Source organism: Chroicocephalus ridibundus, chromosome 22, assembly GCF_963924245.1.
Source record: "Chroicocephalus ridibundus chromosome 22, bChrRid1.1, whole genome shotgun sequence".
Lineage (NCBI taxonomy): Eukaryota > Metazoa > Chordata > Aves > Charadriiformes > Laridae > Chroicocephalus > Chroicocephalus ridibundus.
This window is the reverse complement of record NC_086305.1, coordinates 1,189,066-1,204,653: the sequence shown is the minus strand read 5'-3', so window position 1 is coordinate 1,204,653 and position 15,588 is coordinate 1,189,066. Positions and strand designations below refer to the sequence as shown.

The following is a 15,588-nucleotide window of genomic DNA, read 5'->3' as shown; positions in this document are numbered from 1 at the left end:
ACACTGTCCCCATCCCTGCGCGTCCCATGTCCACCCCCCCCAAGTCCTGCATTTTATTTCCTCCCTTTCCTGAGTAATGTGGGGGATTTAGTGCCACACACAGCCCAGCAGCCCCGAGGGAGGCGAGGGTGGGGTGAGAGCGGCTACAGGGACACGGAGCATGGCCTGTGGCAGCGTGGGCTCCCCAAAATGCCCCACAGCTGCCTCATATCCCCCCCCCATGGGGGCAACCATACATCAGAGCACGGCCCTGGGGACAGTAGCTAGGGGGAGACTGCTGTCTCTGTGTCCCCTTTCCCTATATCGCGGTGGCTCCTTGTCCCATTGTCCCCATGTCCCTTGTTCCTAGTGCTCCCCACCGTCCCTTGTCCCCACGGCGGCCCCCCAGGGGTTAACTCGCCCGGGCTCCTTGCCCACACCCAAGATGGCCGCCGGGGCGCCCGCCGAGCGGTCGCGGCCCGCCATGATCCCTCCCGCCCGCCGTAGCCAGGGCTTCCTTTCCAAGATGGCGGCGCCCAGCGGGAGGAGCGGCCGGCGGCTGTGGGCCGCGCTGGTGCCCGCCGCCCTGCTGTGCCTGGCGGGCCGGGCCGCGGAGGAGCCGAGCACGGCCGACTTCGACGTGCGGCCCGGCGGGGAGGTTCACTCCTTCTCCCGGAGCCTGGTGAGGGGCGAGGAGGGGTGGAGGGTGGAGGGGTGAGGAGAGGCTACGCGCCTCGCTCTGATTGGTTGCGCGGCACGTCGCTCCCGAGTCCCGCCACGGGGGTTGGCTGCCAGCGAGGGAAGGCGGGCCGAGCTGGTGGCTGGGGCGGGGGGGGTATCCGGGCTGGTTGCCAAGGGGCCGGTTGCTAGGGGCGGGGGGAGCCGGCCTCTGACGGGGGCAGGGGAGGGGGTCCCCGGGGGGAGAGGGGTTCCCAAGGGGGGTCCCAGGGAGAGGGGATCATCCAAGGAGAGGGGGGACCCTAAGGGGGGCTCTCCAAAGGCAGGGGATCCCCAAGGGGAAGGAAGCCCCTAAGGCGAAGAAGCGGGTCCCTAAGGGGGGGTGGGGGCGTGTGTGTCTCCAAAGGCAGGAGAGTCCGAGGGAGGAGGGAGGGAGTCCCCAGGAGAGAGAGGGTCTCCAGGAGAAGGAGGTACCCAAGGAAAATGGTTCGCCAAGATGGGACACTGTCTGTGGCGAGGAGGTCCCCAGGGAAGGAGGTTTGCCACAGGGAATGACCCCCAGGGGGAAGGAGGTCCCCAAGGTGGGTTTCCACAGGGAGGAGGTACCCCAAGGGGAAGGGGGGTCGCTAGGGGAAAGGGGTTTTGAAGAAAGAGGGTCCCATGGGAAGGAGGCTCACAAAGAGGAAGGGGCCCTTTGGAGAGGGGGCCTGGGTGTCCCTGGGCCACCAGAACGTGGGTCCCCACCCCAGCACCATGGGGGATGAGGGCTGCACGGTCCCTGGTCCCCACGGTCCCTGGCTCTGTCCGGTCATGGACGTGGTGCGTTCTCCTCCTTGGGCACCCCCAGGGTGAGACTGGTGGGGGCTGCACCCTGCTGCAGCCCCGGTAATTCTCTCAGGTGTCCCCACATCTCCCATCATCACTAAGAAGTGCCTGATAGTGAACAAAGAGAATGTCCTTCTGGAGCAAAGCTGCTCATCATCTTCTTGTCTTCTTCCAGGGGGATTACACCTGCACCTTCACATACTCAGCTCAGGGAGGAACGAACGAGGTGAGTTGGGCAACCCTTCGAGTGTTTCCCTTATGCTCAGTCTCTACGGCTGCACAGTGAGAAGCTGTTCAGGATGATTTCGTTTGTGATGAGCTGATTCCAGGGACTGCGAGCTGCAAGGAAAGGTGTTTGCACTATTCTCAATGCTGCATGTTTGCAGAAGTAGCTTGTTGGATTTGTTTCCTGAACAGAAGCGTCCTTCATATGTTGCAATGACGCTGTGGTTCGCGAGGCCGTGACATTTGTAAGGCTTACCAAATCTCTGGGTTGGAGAGATTTCCAACGCCTCTGAAGAACGGGGAGTGACATTTTCATACCCCAGTTGGTAGGAAGGGCCTCGGAGGAGTAACTGCTGTGTTCTTTAGGAGGCTTGAAGGTTTTTGCAGCTTGTGTCGCTGCTGCAGTGAGTGCTGTGCAGATACACAGTTTGTACTTTCTTATCTGCAAGTCCTGTTAGAATCGGGTCCTTTTAGTGCAAAGGGAAATGAGATTTTAACTCTTTTCCGTAACTGTACTAATCATAGAATCATAGAATCATAGAATTGTTGAGGTTGGAAGGGACCTTTAAGATCATCGAGTCCAACCTTTAGCCTACCCTGACAAGAGCCACTTCTAAACCATGTCCCTCAGTGCCCCATCTACCCTTTTTTTAAACACCTCCAGGGATGGTGAATCCACCACCTCCCTGGGCAGCCTATTCCAATGTTTAATAACCCTTTCAGTGAAAAAATGTCTCCTAATATCTAATCTAAACCTCCCCTGACGTAACTTGAACCCGTTTCCCCTCGTCCTATCACTTGTCACCAGGGAGAAGAGGTCAGCCCCCATCTCTCTACAACCTCCTTTCAGGTAGTTGTAGAGGGTGATAAGGTCTCCCCTCAGCCTCCTCTTCTCCAGGCTAAACAACCCCAGCTCCCTCAGTCGTTCCTCGTAAGGTTTGTCCTCCAGGCCCCTCACCAGCTTTGTAGCCCTTCTCTGGACACGCTCCAACACCTCAATGTCCCTCCTGTAGCGAGGGGCCCAAAACTGAACGCAGTACTCGAGGTGGGGCCTCACCAGTGCCGAGTACAGGGGGATGATCACTTCCCTAGTCCGGCTCACCACACTATTCCTGATACAGGCTAGGATGCTGTTGGCCTTCTTGGCCACCTGGGCACACTGCTGGCTCATATTCAGCCGGCTGTCAACCAACACTCCCAAGTCCTTTTCTGTCGAGCTGCTTTCAAGCCATTCTGCCCCAATCCTGTAGCACTGCATGGGGTTGTTGTGTCCCAAGTGCAGGACCCGGCGCTTGGCCTTGTTGAACCTCATACCATTGGTCTCAGCCCATCGGTCCAGCCTGTCCAGATCCCTCTGCAGAGCCAACCTACCCTCAAGCAGATCAACACGCCCGCCTAGTTTAGTGTCATCTGCGAACTTACTGAGGGTGCATTCAATCCCTTCATCCAGATCATTGATAAAGATATTAAAGAGAACCGGCCCCAGCACCGAACCCTGGGGGACACCACTTGTGACTGGACACCAACTGGATTTAACTCCATTTAATGAAATCATGGAGAGGAGAGGGCAACCAGTCCTTGAGCTTTGTGTGACATAAAGCAAAAGGGGTCATGGCTGAGTGTTGTGTAGTTATGTTGTGTTATTTTCGAGTGGTTGAAACTTGTCAGGCCTGCAGCTGGGAGGGGAGGTGACTGGCCTCGGGGGTGAGCGGGAAGTGCGAGGCTCTTACCCACGTTAACTGTTTGAACCTTTCCCCTCTGCAGCAATGGCAGATGAACATTGGAGTCAGCGAAGACAACCAGCTCTTCTCCTGCTCTGTCTGGAGGTGTGTTCTTTAACCCCAAACCCTCTGAGCCAAAAGCAACAAGGCAGGTGGGATCTGGGCCAGGGACCCTGCCTCCCGGCTGGGTTTGCCTCACTATGGGGCAGCACCAGGGGGCTTTTCTCTCCCGAGAGATGCTGTGACTCTGGGGGGGCTCTTTAGCCAGGTGGTGGTCGATAAATGCTGTGTGTCCCCCTCTCCCCTCTCCTCACTAGATGGAGCTACAAGAGAGCTAGAGGTGGCTGTGGCAGGAGGGAGCCGTGAACCCTGAGCTCGGCTGCACCTCCACCCTCTCACCCCCTCTGCGATGTCAAAGACTCTGCTTTCTTCTTTCAGGCCCCAGGGGAAGTCTTATCTCTTCTTTACCCAGTTTAAAGCCGAAGTGAAAGGAGCCAAGATAGAGTATGCCATGGCTTACGTAAGTCCCAGCTGATCCCTCGGAAGCAGGTGTGTGGGAGGCTGCTATAACACATGAATTGGACGTGGAAAACATTTATTAGACATCTGTGCCATAAAACGTACTCCATCACGTTCCTAATTAGAGAGTGGTGGCAGTCAGGAGAGTGGCTGCGAGTCTCCTGCACCAATTTATTTCTGCTCCCTCGATGCCGTCGGGTTGCTGCTGGCTTTGCCAGCGTCGATGACTCCAAAAGACACCATCCTACCAGGGTGCACTGCACAAGGGGAGTCTTGGTTTGCCTCAACAAATTGCATGTGACAAAGTAAATAAAACCTCTGCTGGTGGTTTTGTCTGGTTCATTCTTCCATTTCCCAGTCTTCAGTTGTGAGGCGTCCAGTCACTTGAAGGACCCGAGTTTGTCGTTTAATAGGAAATGGAAAAATAGTCACGAGATTTTCCTTCAAATTTCCTTTACCAATTTAATCTTTTCACTCTACATTATTAAAATACAAGTTTGTTTTTTTTCAAAATGCGCTATTGTTTGCTTGTTTGCTTTAAATAGAGTAGCTTCTTGCATTGCCTCAACTGCTTAAACCTTCTTCCTTCCCGTTTCAGTCTCAAGCTGCAGTGGGTGGACAAAGTGACGTCCCCTTAAAACAGGAAGAATTTGAAATCACCGAAACAACAGGTCTGTAACCAAGAGAACTATGTGAGAAAGGGGCTGGAGCGGGAGACACGCCTGGCTGTCAGTCAGGAGACGAGGGTTTAAGCTTAATGCAGATAGATGACAATGTAGAGGAGGACAGTGCTTGTTATGGACTCGGGGGTATAGTGCTCTTGATCCATAGCTGGCAGCAGGATTTTGCAGGTCCTGTTCCAGTGTAAATGTTAAATTAGCATGGGGGAAGAAGGGGTTTATCGCAATATGCTTGTTGTGTGCATAAGAAGGAAGTGCAATGCCCGACTTGCTGGCTTTTATGGTCCTGGAAAGGAACCAGCAGGGCTGTTTTGTTCGTGCCTTACCATCTGTTTATCCTGTGCTTGTTTTCTCTCTTTTCTAGTGTCTCACAGGGAAGGCAAGTTCCGTTTTGAACTATCCAAACTCATGATTGTAGCAAAAACGCCCCGTGACGAGCTGTGACCCCAAGGCCGGTGTCGAGCAGGGTGATTTGGGCGGAAGAGCATGGCAGATAAAGAGGATTACTTGTTAACTGCGGGTTTTTTTGGTTGGCCAAACCTTTTATGTTTTCCATATTGAAGTGTGCTAGGGTCCAACGCAAGTGGGGCTTGGAGGTGTTAAGACAGATGCATTCTGTCTTGTGTCAGAGTAACAATGTGCTTTGCAGCTGGAAACCTCCTCTGAGACTCCTGATCTGCAGCCAGCCATTCTGTCGCCCGCTTTCTGCTTGGTTGATCTGCTGAATATGGTAAAGCTCCCCTCGAACGGGGGCTCCTTATCTCCCTTGCTAGGAAGAGCAATGCAGAAAGATAAGTGGCTGGATTTAAACGTGGTTTGCTAAAGGAAAGTTGTTAACTCTGTAGTCTCTGGAGGGGAGACAGGATTTCTCTCTCTGCAAGCATGACAGGAGGAAATAATTAAATTGTGTGGGAGGGGGAAGGAAGGTATAGAGTTGGCCAAAGACATCTGGCTCCTTGTTGAATGTGGCTACCCGAGACCATCGCTGGCTTCGCTGTGGAGGATGTGCTGGACCTGCCCTAGTGCAGAGCGTGGGTTGGGATAACTTGGCATGGGGAAGGCAGAGCTGCTTATTCTGACACAACCCAGGAATCAATCCAAGCAACACTTTCATGTCTCAGTACAACTGCAGGACTATTTTCTATGTACAGAAGTGATTTTTTTCTTATCTAGAGTAATAACAGTGGGGGAATGTGGAATTCCTTTCCTGTGTAAATACAACACAAATAAAGACGTAAAGCATCATGCTCTCGCCTGAGTTTGCTCTGCTGTGCGACTCCTGCCCTCTCCAACCACGTGCCCAGCGAGTGCCGCAACCTTCGGTGCTTGCTTGGCCAAGAGGAGCCGAGATGTCACCAGGAGGCTGGAGGCTGCAGAGGGTTCACAGGAGTTCTGCCCACCCGAGAGGAGTCCCAGCAAGTGAGAACAAGGCTCCAGCTGTAAGTTTGCATAACCCAGCACTCACGACCAGTGCTTTGCCCAGAAGTGGTGCCTGGTGATGGCTGTGGTCATTGGTAGCTTATTTTGCCCATTCTGGGGGAGTTCCCTGGTTTTGGCAGTCTTGGGGTGCTGTGAATTGAGGATTTTACAAGCTTTATTTTCCAGGCTCTTTCCAAATGCTTCTTTCTCTGCTGTGTGGCTCCTTCGGGATCTCCGGATACCTGCAGGGCCCAGGAGTGTTGTTGGGTGGGGAGGTGCATCCCCTGCGTGCTCCAGCCTGAGTTCCGAGCTGCACTTAGGGTGCTGGTATTGCTGGTTTCGGGCTTTTCTCCCTGTTCAACCAGTTGCTTGGAGGGAACCGGACCAAAGGGAGTTGAAGGGACTCCTTTCCCAGACTTGCACAGCCAGGGTTGGGATGGGAAACCCAGGCCATAAAATGGCTGTTCTAGCAGAGAGTGTGCTCTGCCAGGGCTTCCTGGGACAAGAAGGCAGGAGTTTGGGAACAAGGCGAGTGTTTGGGAACGACGTTTGGGAACAACGTGTGGCTGTGGGGTGTGGGGGGAGTTCCAGATTAGACACCTGCCTGCAAAAGGAAAGCTGGTGCCGGGCATTTGGTGGGTTAAGCGTGGTCCTAGGGTGTACCAAACCCTGGGGACAAAGGGAACAGCTGTGAGTCGGGGCTCATCTGAGCAGAGATGTTTCATGCAATTAAGGAGCATCTCGCAGCTGACGCCGACACGCACCTCGAGAACAGAACGACCAAGCGGTTCTGGCTGTCAGCGCGGCCGCCGCATCCATCAGCCCCGTTCCGCTTTGCCTGCTCGACGCATCTGCTGACAACTCCACCGAGCTGTTTTCCAGCCCCGGCTCCTCTTTGGCACATACCTGACAGCTGCTGCGAGCGCAGGGGGGGCAACGGGAACGTCTGTTCTCAAATGCCACGTGCCAAGGGCCGACTTCACCCTGCCCTCCCCGAGGGACCAGCGCCTCGGCGGATCCTGTCTGTGTTCTCCTCCGTGCACACCTGTAAATGTGCTTTACCCCCACCCTGAGCAATTAAATTAGCTGCGATAGCTGGAGCCAGGCCTGTGAAATGACAGAGACAGGGGCTTTGGTTTTGGGGTTTTTTTTTAAATCTTTAAGGCTGAAAGTTATCAGTGCCTCGAGCCAGCAGTGGAAAGGGAGCAGCGAACGGGAGCCGTGGAGCCGTGCTCTGCCCACGAGCACTGGCAGCCTCCTGTGCCTGGAGACATCCCATGGAACAGGAGGCACAAGAAGGTCGCAGAGATAAGGCCAGCTGAGATTGTACGGCGTCTTGTATGCTAAAAGGGCAATTTTTTGTGTTTCAAAGCCGAGATCAGTGTGTTGGAAGCGGGCCGTGGCTGCTGCGTCCATGCTCTGAGAGCACAACGCTTTTACAACGCACCGGTATTGAATTCTGCGAAGTTGCCTGTTGCTTTCTGCTGTCAGGGTTGTGCTTTTTTAGCTCCCGCTGTGCAGCCAGGGGACGTGGGGACACAGAGGAGCACGCGTGGGTGTCTGCATGTCCCCCCCGCCCAGTACCCCAGGCCTTTGCTCTCGGTTTTTCTGGGTTTTGCACTGTGTTTCCTCCCACCAGTTCAGCCCTGGCCGTGCAAAGCCGGGAGCTGCTGTGCCCAGAGCAGGGGCAGCCTGGCCTTCAGCGGTGCCAGGGGACCGAGAGTAAAAACCCTGAGGTTTCAGAGAGCAATCGCCATTTAAAAGGCAAAACCAGCTGCCCCTGGCACTCATTTCATTGCTGTCAACCGCCTTTGTAGCAACCGCGTGGAGCACCCAGGCCAAACAGGTGAGTTTATTTAAATAACTCATCAGGGCTACAGAGTTTGCTAAAAAATAACAACCATAACTCAGTCGAGGACACATAAAACGTATGAAATCCTAGGGAGAGCTTTGGACAACCACCGAGGAAGGCGCCGGAGCCATCCCAGTGGGACTGTCACAGGAGGCTGGTGGGGGGAGTTGGGTCTTGGATGAACGGGTGTCCCTCCAGCTCCCTCCCTGCCTGAGGGACACCCGCTCGCCCAGGTGAGGTGGGATCCTTCTGGTCTCAAGGCTTGTCTTTTAGGAGGCCAAAGCCCATTCCTACCCTGGGCAGCACAAGCCTGGACCATGATTTGTTCCCACCATGTCATGGAGCTGCTGAAAGACAACCACGGGGCTCCACAACCCTAGGGTATTGGGGTCACACAACTGTTCACCCAAGCAACTGCCCACCTGCTCAGAGACACCTTAGAGGCGTTACACACGGCGAGTCTTTGGTTTGGTTTTCCCCCAGGAGGGTTACGATAGAGTTCAAGGTGAGGAGTCCAGTCTCTTGGACTCTGGGCTAAGAGCACTTGGTGGGCAAAGGAAATCAAACTGTGCAGCAGGAGCCCAGAAGGCCACCATCACCTGGAAAGGACTCAGCCCAGCACAGGGAGGGGCATGCAGACCCTGGGCAAGGGTTAGACAAAGTCAAGAGGTTCAGTCTTTTGTAGAAATAATGAGAAAATGAGTTAGCACTACAGAAGAGAAGAGGACGTGGAGCCTGGTGATGGTCAAAACAGGCATACATTCTGTCTTCGGTCTCACAGGAGGCAGAGTCCAGCAGTCACTGCCAATGGCCCATCTTGGCCAACTTCATATGTTGTCCTCCTCCAGCATCTTGTTGACCCCTTCACAGATCCTCTTCAGGTGGGTGCGGTAGGGCTCAGACGGCCCGTAGAGAGCCGAAAGGAACTCGTAGTCCGCAAAGTGATTGAAGACATGGTTGATGCGGGAGTGGGATTTGGCTGTCAGGTGGCCGTTGACAGCCTGGTGCAGCAGGTCCCGGCACTCCGTCAGCACACCCGACATGACCCTGCGGTCGAAGGTGAAGTCTATCTGGTGGAAGCTGACGGCTGTCATGGCCAAGGTATGCACCTTCTTGCGGAAGCGCTCCATCACCAGCAGCTCCTCAGGGTTGAACTGCCCATTACGGTAGAGCACGCCCAACTTCATGACGATCTTGATGAGGTTTTTGATGATCTTCTGGGCCTCTTTGCGGTTGTGGGTGTACTCCTTGGTGGCCCGGTAGAGCTCATCCAAGATCTCGCTGCTGGTGTCATCAATGAAGACGTTGGCTATGGTCTTAGTAGCCATCTTGCTCAAGAGCTTCTTCTGGGCCTGCAGGGCCAGGTTCTTGGTGCTGAAGGTGTCCATCTCTGCAGGGGGAAGAGGCACACACACAGTTCAGCCCATGCCCTGGATCAGTCCCTGTCCCTTCTCCTCCCCATGCAGCCTTCTGGGAGGAAGAAAAGCTTCTCCAGCCAACAGCAAGACCCAGAGGAGCTCCTGGTGCCAGGGCAGGTGAGAGCTGAGCTCACGCCCCACGTTTTGTTATGGGATGAGTTACAGGGTGTTCCCACCTTCCCCCCAACTCTGGGGAGAAGCTACAGTGCGAGGGGCAGCATCAGAGGTGTGTGAGGTCTCCCTACCTGAGCTTCGCCTGCGACCTTCCATCCCTGTCTCCCTCCTGTGACTGGCACCGCCCTCCTCCCCGTGCAGGAAGAACTCTTGCTCCATAATTTTAACATTTTTTCTTCCTTAAAACCTGACTCATTTCCTGTAGGGTGAGCTGGGGACAACCCAGGTGACAGCTGAGTCACCTACCACAGCTGGCAGAGCCATGTGCCGCCATAAGCCTGGCGCTCGCCACGGCCGGAGCAGCACGGCTGATTTGTAGCACCCACCGAAGTGCGGTGAAACCTGCCCCGGTACACCCGTGCCACCAGAGCTCGGACTCCTTCTGCCGCCTTCTTGGCTTGGCACGAGCATCGCACAGCGGTGAATAATTTGGCAAACCAGAAAACTCACTCCTTGCTCACCCACAGCCCGACTCCCCACACCCCAGCGGGACCAAATCAATCACCTCGGGCGGATTACGGTTTTAAAAACCGCTGTGAATGAATAAAACGCCACCAACCCTGGAGATGCATCTTGCCCAGGGAAATCGCGGAGCTACAGATCACAGGGAGGCGAGAACAGCGTGATAAGAGCCGGCTCCCGCGCCGGGATGGATGGGCAGAGATGGGGCTGCTTGTGCAAGAGCCCGCACGTGGCAGGGTCAGCCTGGCAGAGCGAGAGCGGGGAAGGGACACGATCGCGCTATAAACACATCACCGGGGAGGGGAGAAGAGCTATTTCAGCTAAAGGATGCTGCTGGCGTGAGAACGGATGGGGATATATTGGCTATGGGTATGGAGAGGAGAGGAGGGGGGTCATCCGCAGCCCCGCTGGTTATTCCAGCACATACCGAGTCCGTCCCCATCGAGGCAGCTCTGCGGACCCCACCAGCCGGCCGAGACACCACCCAGTCCCGGATCCCTCCGGGCATCCCATTCCTACTGCCACAGAGCGCACACCGGGCTCTCGGGAGCAAATCCCGGCTTCCTGTGGGCTCGGATACCCCGCCGTGGCCAAGGCTCCGTCTCATTGCAGCCAGTCGTGCAAGGGCAATGGTGCACCAGTGATGGTGCAAGCCGAGCCCCGGCTTCCCGGGCATCACCCAGCCACCGGCTCCCCGAGGGCAGCCGAGGCTCTGCCAGGGCATGAATTAAGCAAGCAGTAACAGAGCCGCCACCACCACGCGAGCTGCCACGTGTGGCATTATTTACAGCCCTTCGGAAAAACACAGAGGTTTGTAAGTATTTCCTTCGGTGGGAAAACATTGATTTTTGCCAGCGTGAGCTTTGAGCTGAGGCTCTCGCCCTTAATAAGACAGAAATGACAAAGCAGAGGCTGCTCTTGCGGAGCCGCAGGCGGCTCCCAGGCGGGTCGGGCTCATTTAATGCCGACGGCCCCGTGCGGGAGATGCTGCCGGAGCCGAGCCCGGAGGGACGGGCAGGATGGGCAGAGGCAGCGCGGCTCCATCTTCTCTCCCTTGGCTGCAAAGGGGACTCGCTCTGCCTGTGGCTCAGCCTCTCCCGGAAGGAGCGGGGCTTTGCTTTTTCCTGGAATTCCCCTCCTTTGCATCCCGCAGCAGTTACGGGGTGTCCTGGGCCGGGAGCAGTGCCCAGATAAATAGGAATTCCCACGCCTGAGCTCTCCATGGGGCCACCGCAGCCATAAAGCGAGTGCGAACTCCACCTACAGAGCCCGTAAAAAAAACAAAATAGGAACCGCCAGCTCTTGCAAGCTGCCCCGCGCACCCACATCTCCCAATTAGCGACTGTAATAATAGATCAGCTCCCGGCACTGAGTAATGCCTGGCTTCCCCACAGCCCTTCTCCTTCCAGGGACCGGGGAGATGAGCATCGCTCGTGGGGGGAAACTGAGGCACACAGCGGTGGCGAGGGAAGGGGGGGGTCTTTCCTCGACCCCCCAGAAAACGCACCCTGTTCCTTCTCCGGCGCCCGGGGGCTGTTCCGCAGGTCACTCGCTGCAAGCCCCAAGGAAACCCAAGCTCACCTCCCGGCACGTTCGCTCCCGCTCAGCACCAGGCCGGTTATCCCGGCACCCTCCGCACCACGCTCTGTCCCACCAGCACCTGCTGACTCAGCACCAACTGCCAGATTTCACTGGAACGAGCCGTTTTCCTGCCGGGAAGGGCCCCGCGACCCCATTGTTCACGGAGGGGCTGCTATGGGTGCGCAGAAGAGGCAAGTCTTGCCCCGACGAGCAAACTCGAGACCGAAATAAACCACCCCGTTTCCTTCCTGTCTCTGAAGTTTCCAACCCTGCTCAGGGTTTGTTGTTTCCCCCCCCCGCCCTCCTTCTTTTTAATGAAAACGCCCTCAAAAAACAACTTCTTCCACCGAAAAAGAGCAGGCGGGTGATGCTTTCACCGAGTTCCTCCCTGCTCCGGAAGAGCGTGGTGGGGCCGTGGTCCCAACGGTGGCTTTGGGGACAGTCACAGCCCTTTTCGGGTTTTTTTTTCCACCCATTTTACAGGTTCAGAGACAGTTACAGCCCTTTTTGCGGGGGGGAGGGTCCACCCACTTTGCAGGTTTTGGGGGTGGTTTTGCAGCCCTGAGAGGTCACGTGGGGGCTCGGCCGAAGGTCGGGACATCTGGACGTCCTGCGCGAGGTGGGGACGCGGTGACACAGACCAAGTCCCTGCCATGGGCTCCCCTGGGGACGGCCACGTGCCAGCGCCGGGGCACTGCAGCGTGCTGGCCACGCCGCCGCAGGGCAGGGGAGCCGAGGGCCAAACCCAGCAGCCGAATCCAGCACCGACACCATCCCAGTGTGATTTCTTCCTGACCCAAAGATCCTCACCCCCGACTGTCCCCGTCACCAGGTACCCGCCAGGGGGTGTGCTTGACCTCCCCCTGATCCCCCCCCAGCTCCCTCGGCAGCAGGCTGAATATTTCATGCCGGAAAGCAAAAGCACTTAAATAATTCATGGGGCAGCGTGGAGCACGCGTGCAGCACAGGGGAGGGCTCCGCGACACTCCAGCTGAGAGCGGAGGCACCTCCGCCTCCCCTTCCTCCTCCTCTTCCTCGCCGGGGCCATATTAACTTGTAACCGTCTTGCTACAAGTTTCCTCTGACACTGCAGCATCGTCTCCCCAGCTGGGGAGATCTCCCCATTTTGTCCTCCATCTCATGTGCCGTTTCCTCCTGCTGCTCCGGAAAATGTCCCTGCTCTGCACCTCAGCACCCCCAGTGTCCCCAAATCCTCGGCCAAATGCCGCGGCAGGGGTGGATGGGATCCTGCTGCTCCGCTCTCCGTCCCCCAGCATCACTTTCCACCAGCTCCCCATGCCTCCAACCCTTATTAATTAATTAAACCCTGCCACTGCGCTGGATTACAGGAGACAGGTCGGAGCACTGGCATGGCACGGGGATGTAACCGGAGAGCCCAACGCTGTCACCAGTCTGTCCCCCACCACCCGTGACCGGTTTCCAGACCCCATTTTACCAGCGCTGGGGTGGCAGAGGAGGAGGAAGGAGCCATGCTGCCTTTTGCAATAGCCGTCCCTCACACGTTGCCATGGGTGCAAACAGCAGCGAGAGCCGCCAGGTCCGGCGCGTGTGTGCTGAGCAGGGTGAGGCCAGAGAGGCAGCCACTGAGTAAACACCTCGCCCGGGGAAAAACTCATCTCTTGGCAAGGATGGCAAAAAACCACGGCGCCGGGAAGGACGTGGACGCTGCGGGGATCACTGGCATCCCCTCGGCCGGGCACCGTGCGGTGCATCTCTCTCCACTTGCTCCTCAGCAAGGAGCAAGCGCTCAGCCATGTCCCCATCATTGTCCCCACCATCCCCGGCTTCGGGATTGAAACTCCTGTGTCCCATTTCTTGGCAAGGATGGCAAAACCGCAGCTCCGGCCAGGATTGGAGATGCTGCAGGGATCACTGGCATCCCCTCAGCCGGGCACCACACGGTGTATCTTGCTCAGCCACATCCCCTTTATTGTCTCCACCATCTCACACACCAGGATCTAAACTCCTGTATCCCATTTCTCGGCAAGGATGGAAAAACCACAGCTCCGGGAATGCTCGGACATGTTCCTATCATTGTCCCCACCACCTCTGGGATCTAAACTCCTGTATCCCATAATCTCCTTCCTGTAGGTGCCGGCATCGGGGCTGCAGATGCAGTCCCAGCGCGGGCACCTGCGGGAAGGAGCAGAAGCTTTTTGGTTTTGCACCAAATCCGATGCCTGGGAACGCCGATCCGCCCCAGCAACTCCAACGTGTCTGTGCAAGGAACCGGGCTGCCGATCCAAGGGGGGGGGGGGGGGGTCCGACGATGCCAATGCTGGGGGCGTAGGTGGTGAATCCTGCCAGCGCTTCCCATGGGAACGGGATGCCAGCACGTGGAGGGGGTGCAGACTGAGGACGGGGGTGCTGATCTGGCGCTGTATCAAGGAGTTCCCCGGGATCCTGGGGAATCCCTGGAGAAGAGGCAGCTGCAGCATGGAGAGGAAGAGGAGGAGGAAGGCGCGGGGTATTTTATGGAGAGGAGGAGGAGGAAGCGGTTGGGGTTATTTTGGAGCATCTGTCTCGCCTTCCATTTCCTCCTTTTCTTTATTGAGCTGCTCTCTCCGGCAGCAACTTCCTTTCTCCTTCGCTCAGAACAGACGGAGACTCATGGGGAAGTGGAAAACGGAGCCGGGGGGGAAAAAAAACAGAGGCCAAACCACCATCCTTCTGTCTGTCCGTCCTGCGGCGGGGGCCTTGGTGCACCACATGCTTCCTGCCCTGGGATCAGCAAGGACAAAGCTGCTCCGGGAAGGGAAAAAGGCTCCGCAGGACAATTTGGATCCGGTGTTGGTCTTGGGGGGGGGTCAGCAAAGAATATTTAATGGTCCCAAATCCTTCCCTGCTTCGGAGCTTTGGTCGGTTGGTGGGAGTCAGGAAGTTTTACACCCGACTCTGGTGCTCCTGGCAGGATCTGGCCACGCCAAAGGGATTTGTCTCCCTGGGAATGGAGGAATTTCATCCCTTCGAGCCCAGGGGACGGAGCGGACGAGGGGACGGGGCGACGCAAGACGCCAAGCGCTGCCATGGGGCGTCCGTCCCTGTGCTCGCACGTGGGCTCCTCAGACGTCCCCATCACGGGGGGGCCTCCGGCGCCTTCTCTCAGCTCCCGTTAGCCATCGACCGCCGGACACGGCGGCATTCCCAGCCCCCTCGGGTTTCCCACTGGTTCTGGGGGGCGATCACCCACTCCCCGTGTTTTATCAGGGCGGGGAAACTGAGGCATGGTCAGGGGCTCCCAGGAGCAGCCCCGGGCTCTGCCCGCCCAGCAGCTCCCGCCCCTCGGGGCTCCCCAAACCCTTGGTGTCCCGCCCTCCCTGGGGCTCCCATGGGCCGGGCAGGGCCGCCGGTGCCCGGTGACACCGGGGGAGCGTGACGGACCGGGGTGATGCCCCGGGGGCTGCGCTCACCTCCGGGGACGGGAGGCTTCGCCCCGCTGCCGGTCCCGGAGTGGGAAGCACGAAGCGGGCCGGTACCGAGCGCCCCCGCCCCCACGGACCGGTAGAACCGGGAGGAACCCGGGGAAACCGGGGGGAACCGGGGAGGGGGTCCCGATCCCGGCAGCGCCGCACCGGCGGGCAGCAGAGCCCGGCCGGCCCTTACCTGCTGCCTGCCTCGGGGGAGCGCGGCGCCGGGACCGGGGCTGCTCCGGTGCCCGTGGCGGGACGGGGGCGGAACGGGACGGGGCGGGACGGGACGGGGCGACGGAGTTTCGCTTCCCCCGGCGCCTCTCCCTGCCCGGGCGCGGCGGCGCCCCCGCAGCCGGTACCCGGTGCCCGGTGCCCGGCGGGTCCGGGCCTCCCGACCGCGGCCGCGGCCAAGTCCCGAGCGGGGCCGGGCGCGGCGGCGGCTGGGGGGGGGGCGGTGCCCGCGGGCGGTGCCAGCCAATGGCTGCGCGGGGCTTGCTACGAAGCAGCCAATGGGAGGGCGCGGCGGGGGGTCCCGCGGGGGCGGCCCCGTGGGCGCGGGCGCGCCGTGCGTGGGCCGGTCCCGTTATCCCGCCCCGTGGGCCCCCCTGCCGGGCGCGGGGGGCC

General features: G+C 58.1%; 2 protein-coding genes across 5 annotated transcripts; one reads left to right on the top strand and one right to left on the bottom strand.

Annotated features, from left to right (window-relative positions):
• Positions 1 to 409: 409 nt before the first annotated feature.
• MYDGF (myeloid derived growth factor) lies at positions 410 to 5,872 on the top strand. The gene is made up of 6 exons (XM_063358110.1): positions 410 to 661; positions 1,658 to 1,708; positions 3,472 to 3,533; positions 3,867 to 3,948; positions 4,546 to 4,618; positions 4,992 to 5,872. The coding sequence occupies exons 1-6, from the start codon at positions 425 to 427 to the stop codon at positions 5,069 to 5,071; spliced, it is 585 nt and encodes a 194-aa protein (XP_063214180.1). The 5' UTR covers positions 410 to 424; the 3' UTR covers positions 5,072 to 5,872.
• A 1,981-nt stretch (positions 5,873 to 7,853) lies between these two features.
• On the bottom strand, positions 7,854 to 15,385 carry TNFAIP8L1 (TNF alpha induced protein 8 like 1). 4 transcript variants are annotated; one of them, XM_063358114.1, is made up of 2 exons: positions 14,965 to 15,140; positions 7,854 to 9,288 (listed from the first exon to the last, which is right to left on the bottom strand). In XM_063358114.1, exon 2 carries the CDS (start codon positions 9,284 to 9,286, stop codon positions 8,726 to 8,728), a length of 561 nt encoding a protein of 186 aa, XP_063214184.1. In that variant the 5' UTR covers positions 9,287 to 9,288; positions 14,965 to 15,140; the 3' UTR covers positions 7,854 to 8,725. The 4 variants fall into 4 exon arrangements, with proteins under 4 accessions (XP_063214184.1, XP_063214182.1, XP_063214183.1 ...); XM_063358112.1 differs by lacking the exon at positions 14,965 to 15,140 and adding an exon at positions 15,158 to 15,385 and having other exon boundaries at positions 7,855 to 9,288; XM_063358113.1 differs by lacking the exon at positions 14,965 to 15,140 and adding an exon at positions 11,460 to 13,175 and having other exon boundaries at positions 7,855 to 9,288.
• Positions 15,386 to 15,588: the final 203 nt, after the last annotated feature.

Coding starts and splice junctions, on each gene's coding strand:
- MYDGF (XM_063358110.1), top strand. CDS start 425: ATGGCCGCCGGGGCGCCCGCCGAGCGGTCGCGGCCCGCCATGATCCCT. Junction 662..1,657: donor ACTCCTTCTCCCGGAGCCTG/GTGAGGGGCGAG, acceptor GTCTTCTTCCAG/GGGGATTACACCTGCACCTT. Junction 4,619..4,991: donor TGAAATCACCGAAACAACAG/GTCTGTAACCAA, acceptor TCTCTTTTCTAG/TGTCTCACAGGGAAGGCAAG.
- TNFAIP8L1 (XM_063358112.1), bottom strand. CDS start 9,286: ATGGACACCTTCAGCACCAAGAACCTGGCCCTGCAGGCCCAGAAGAAG.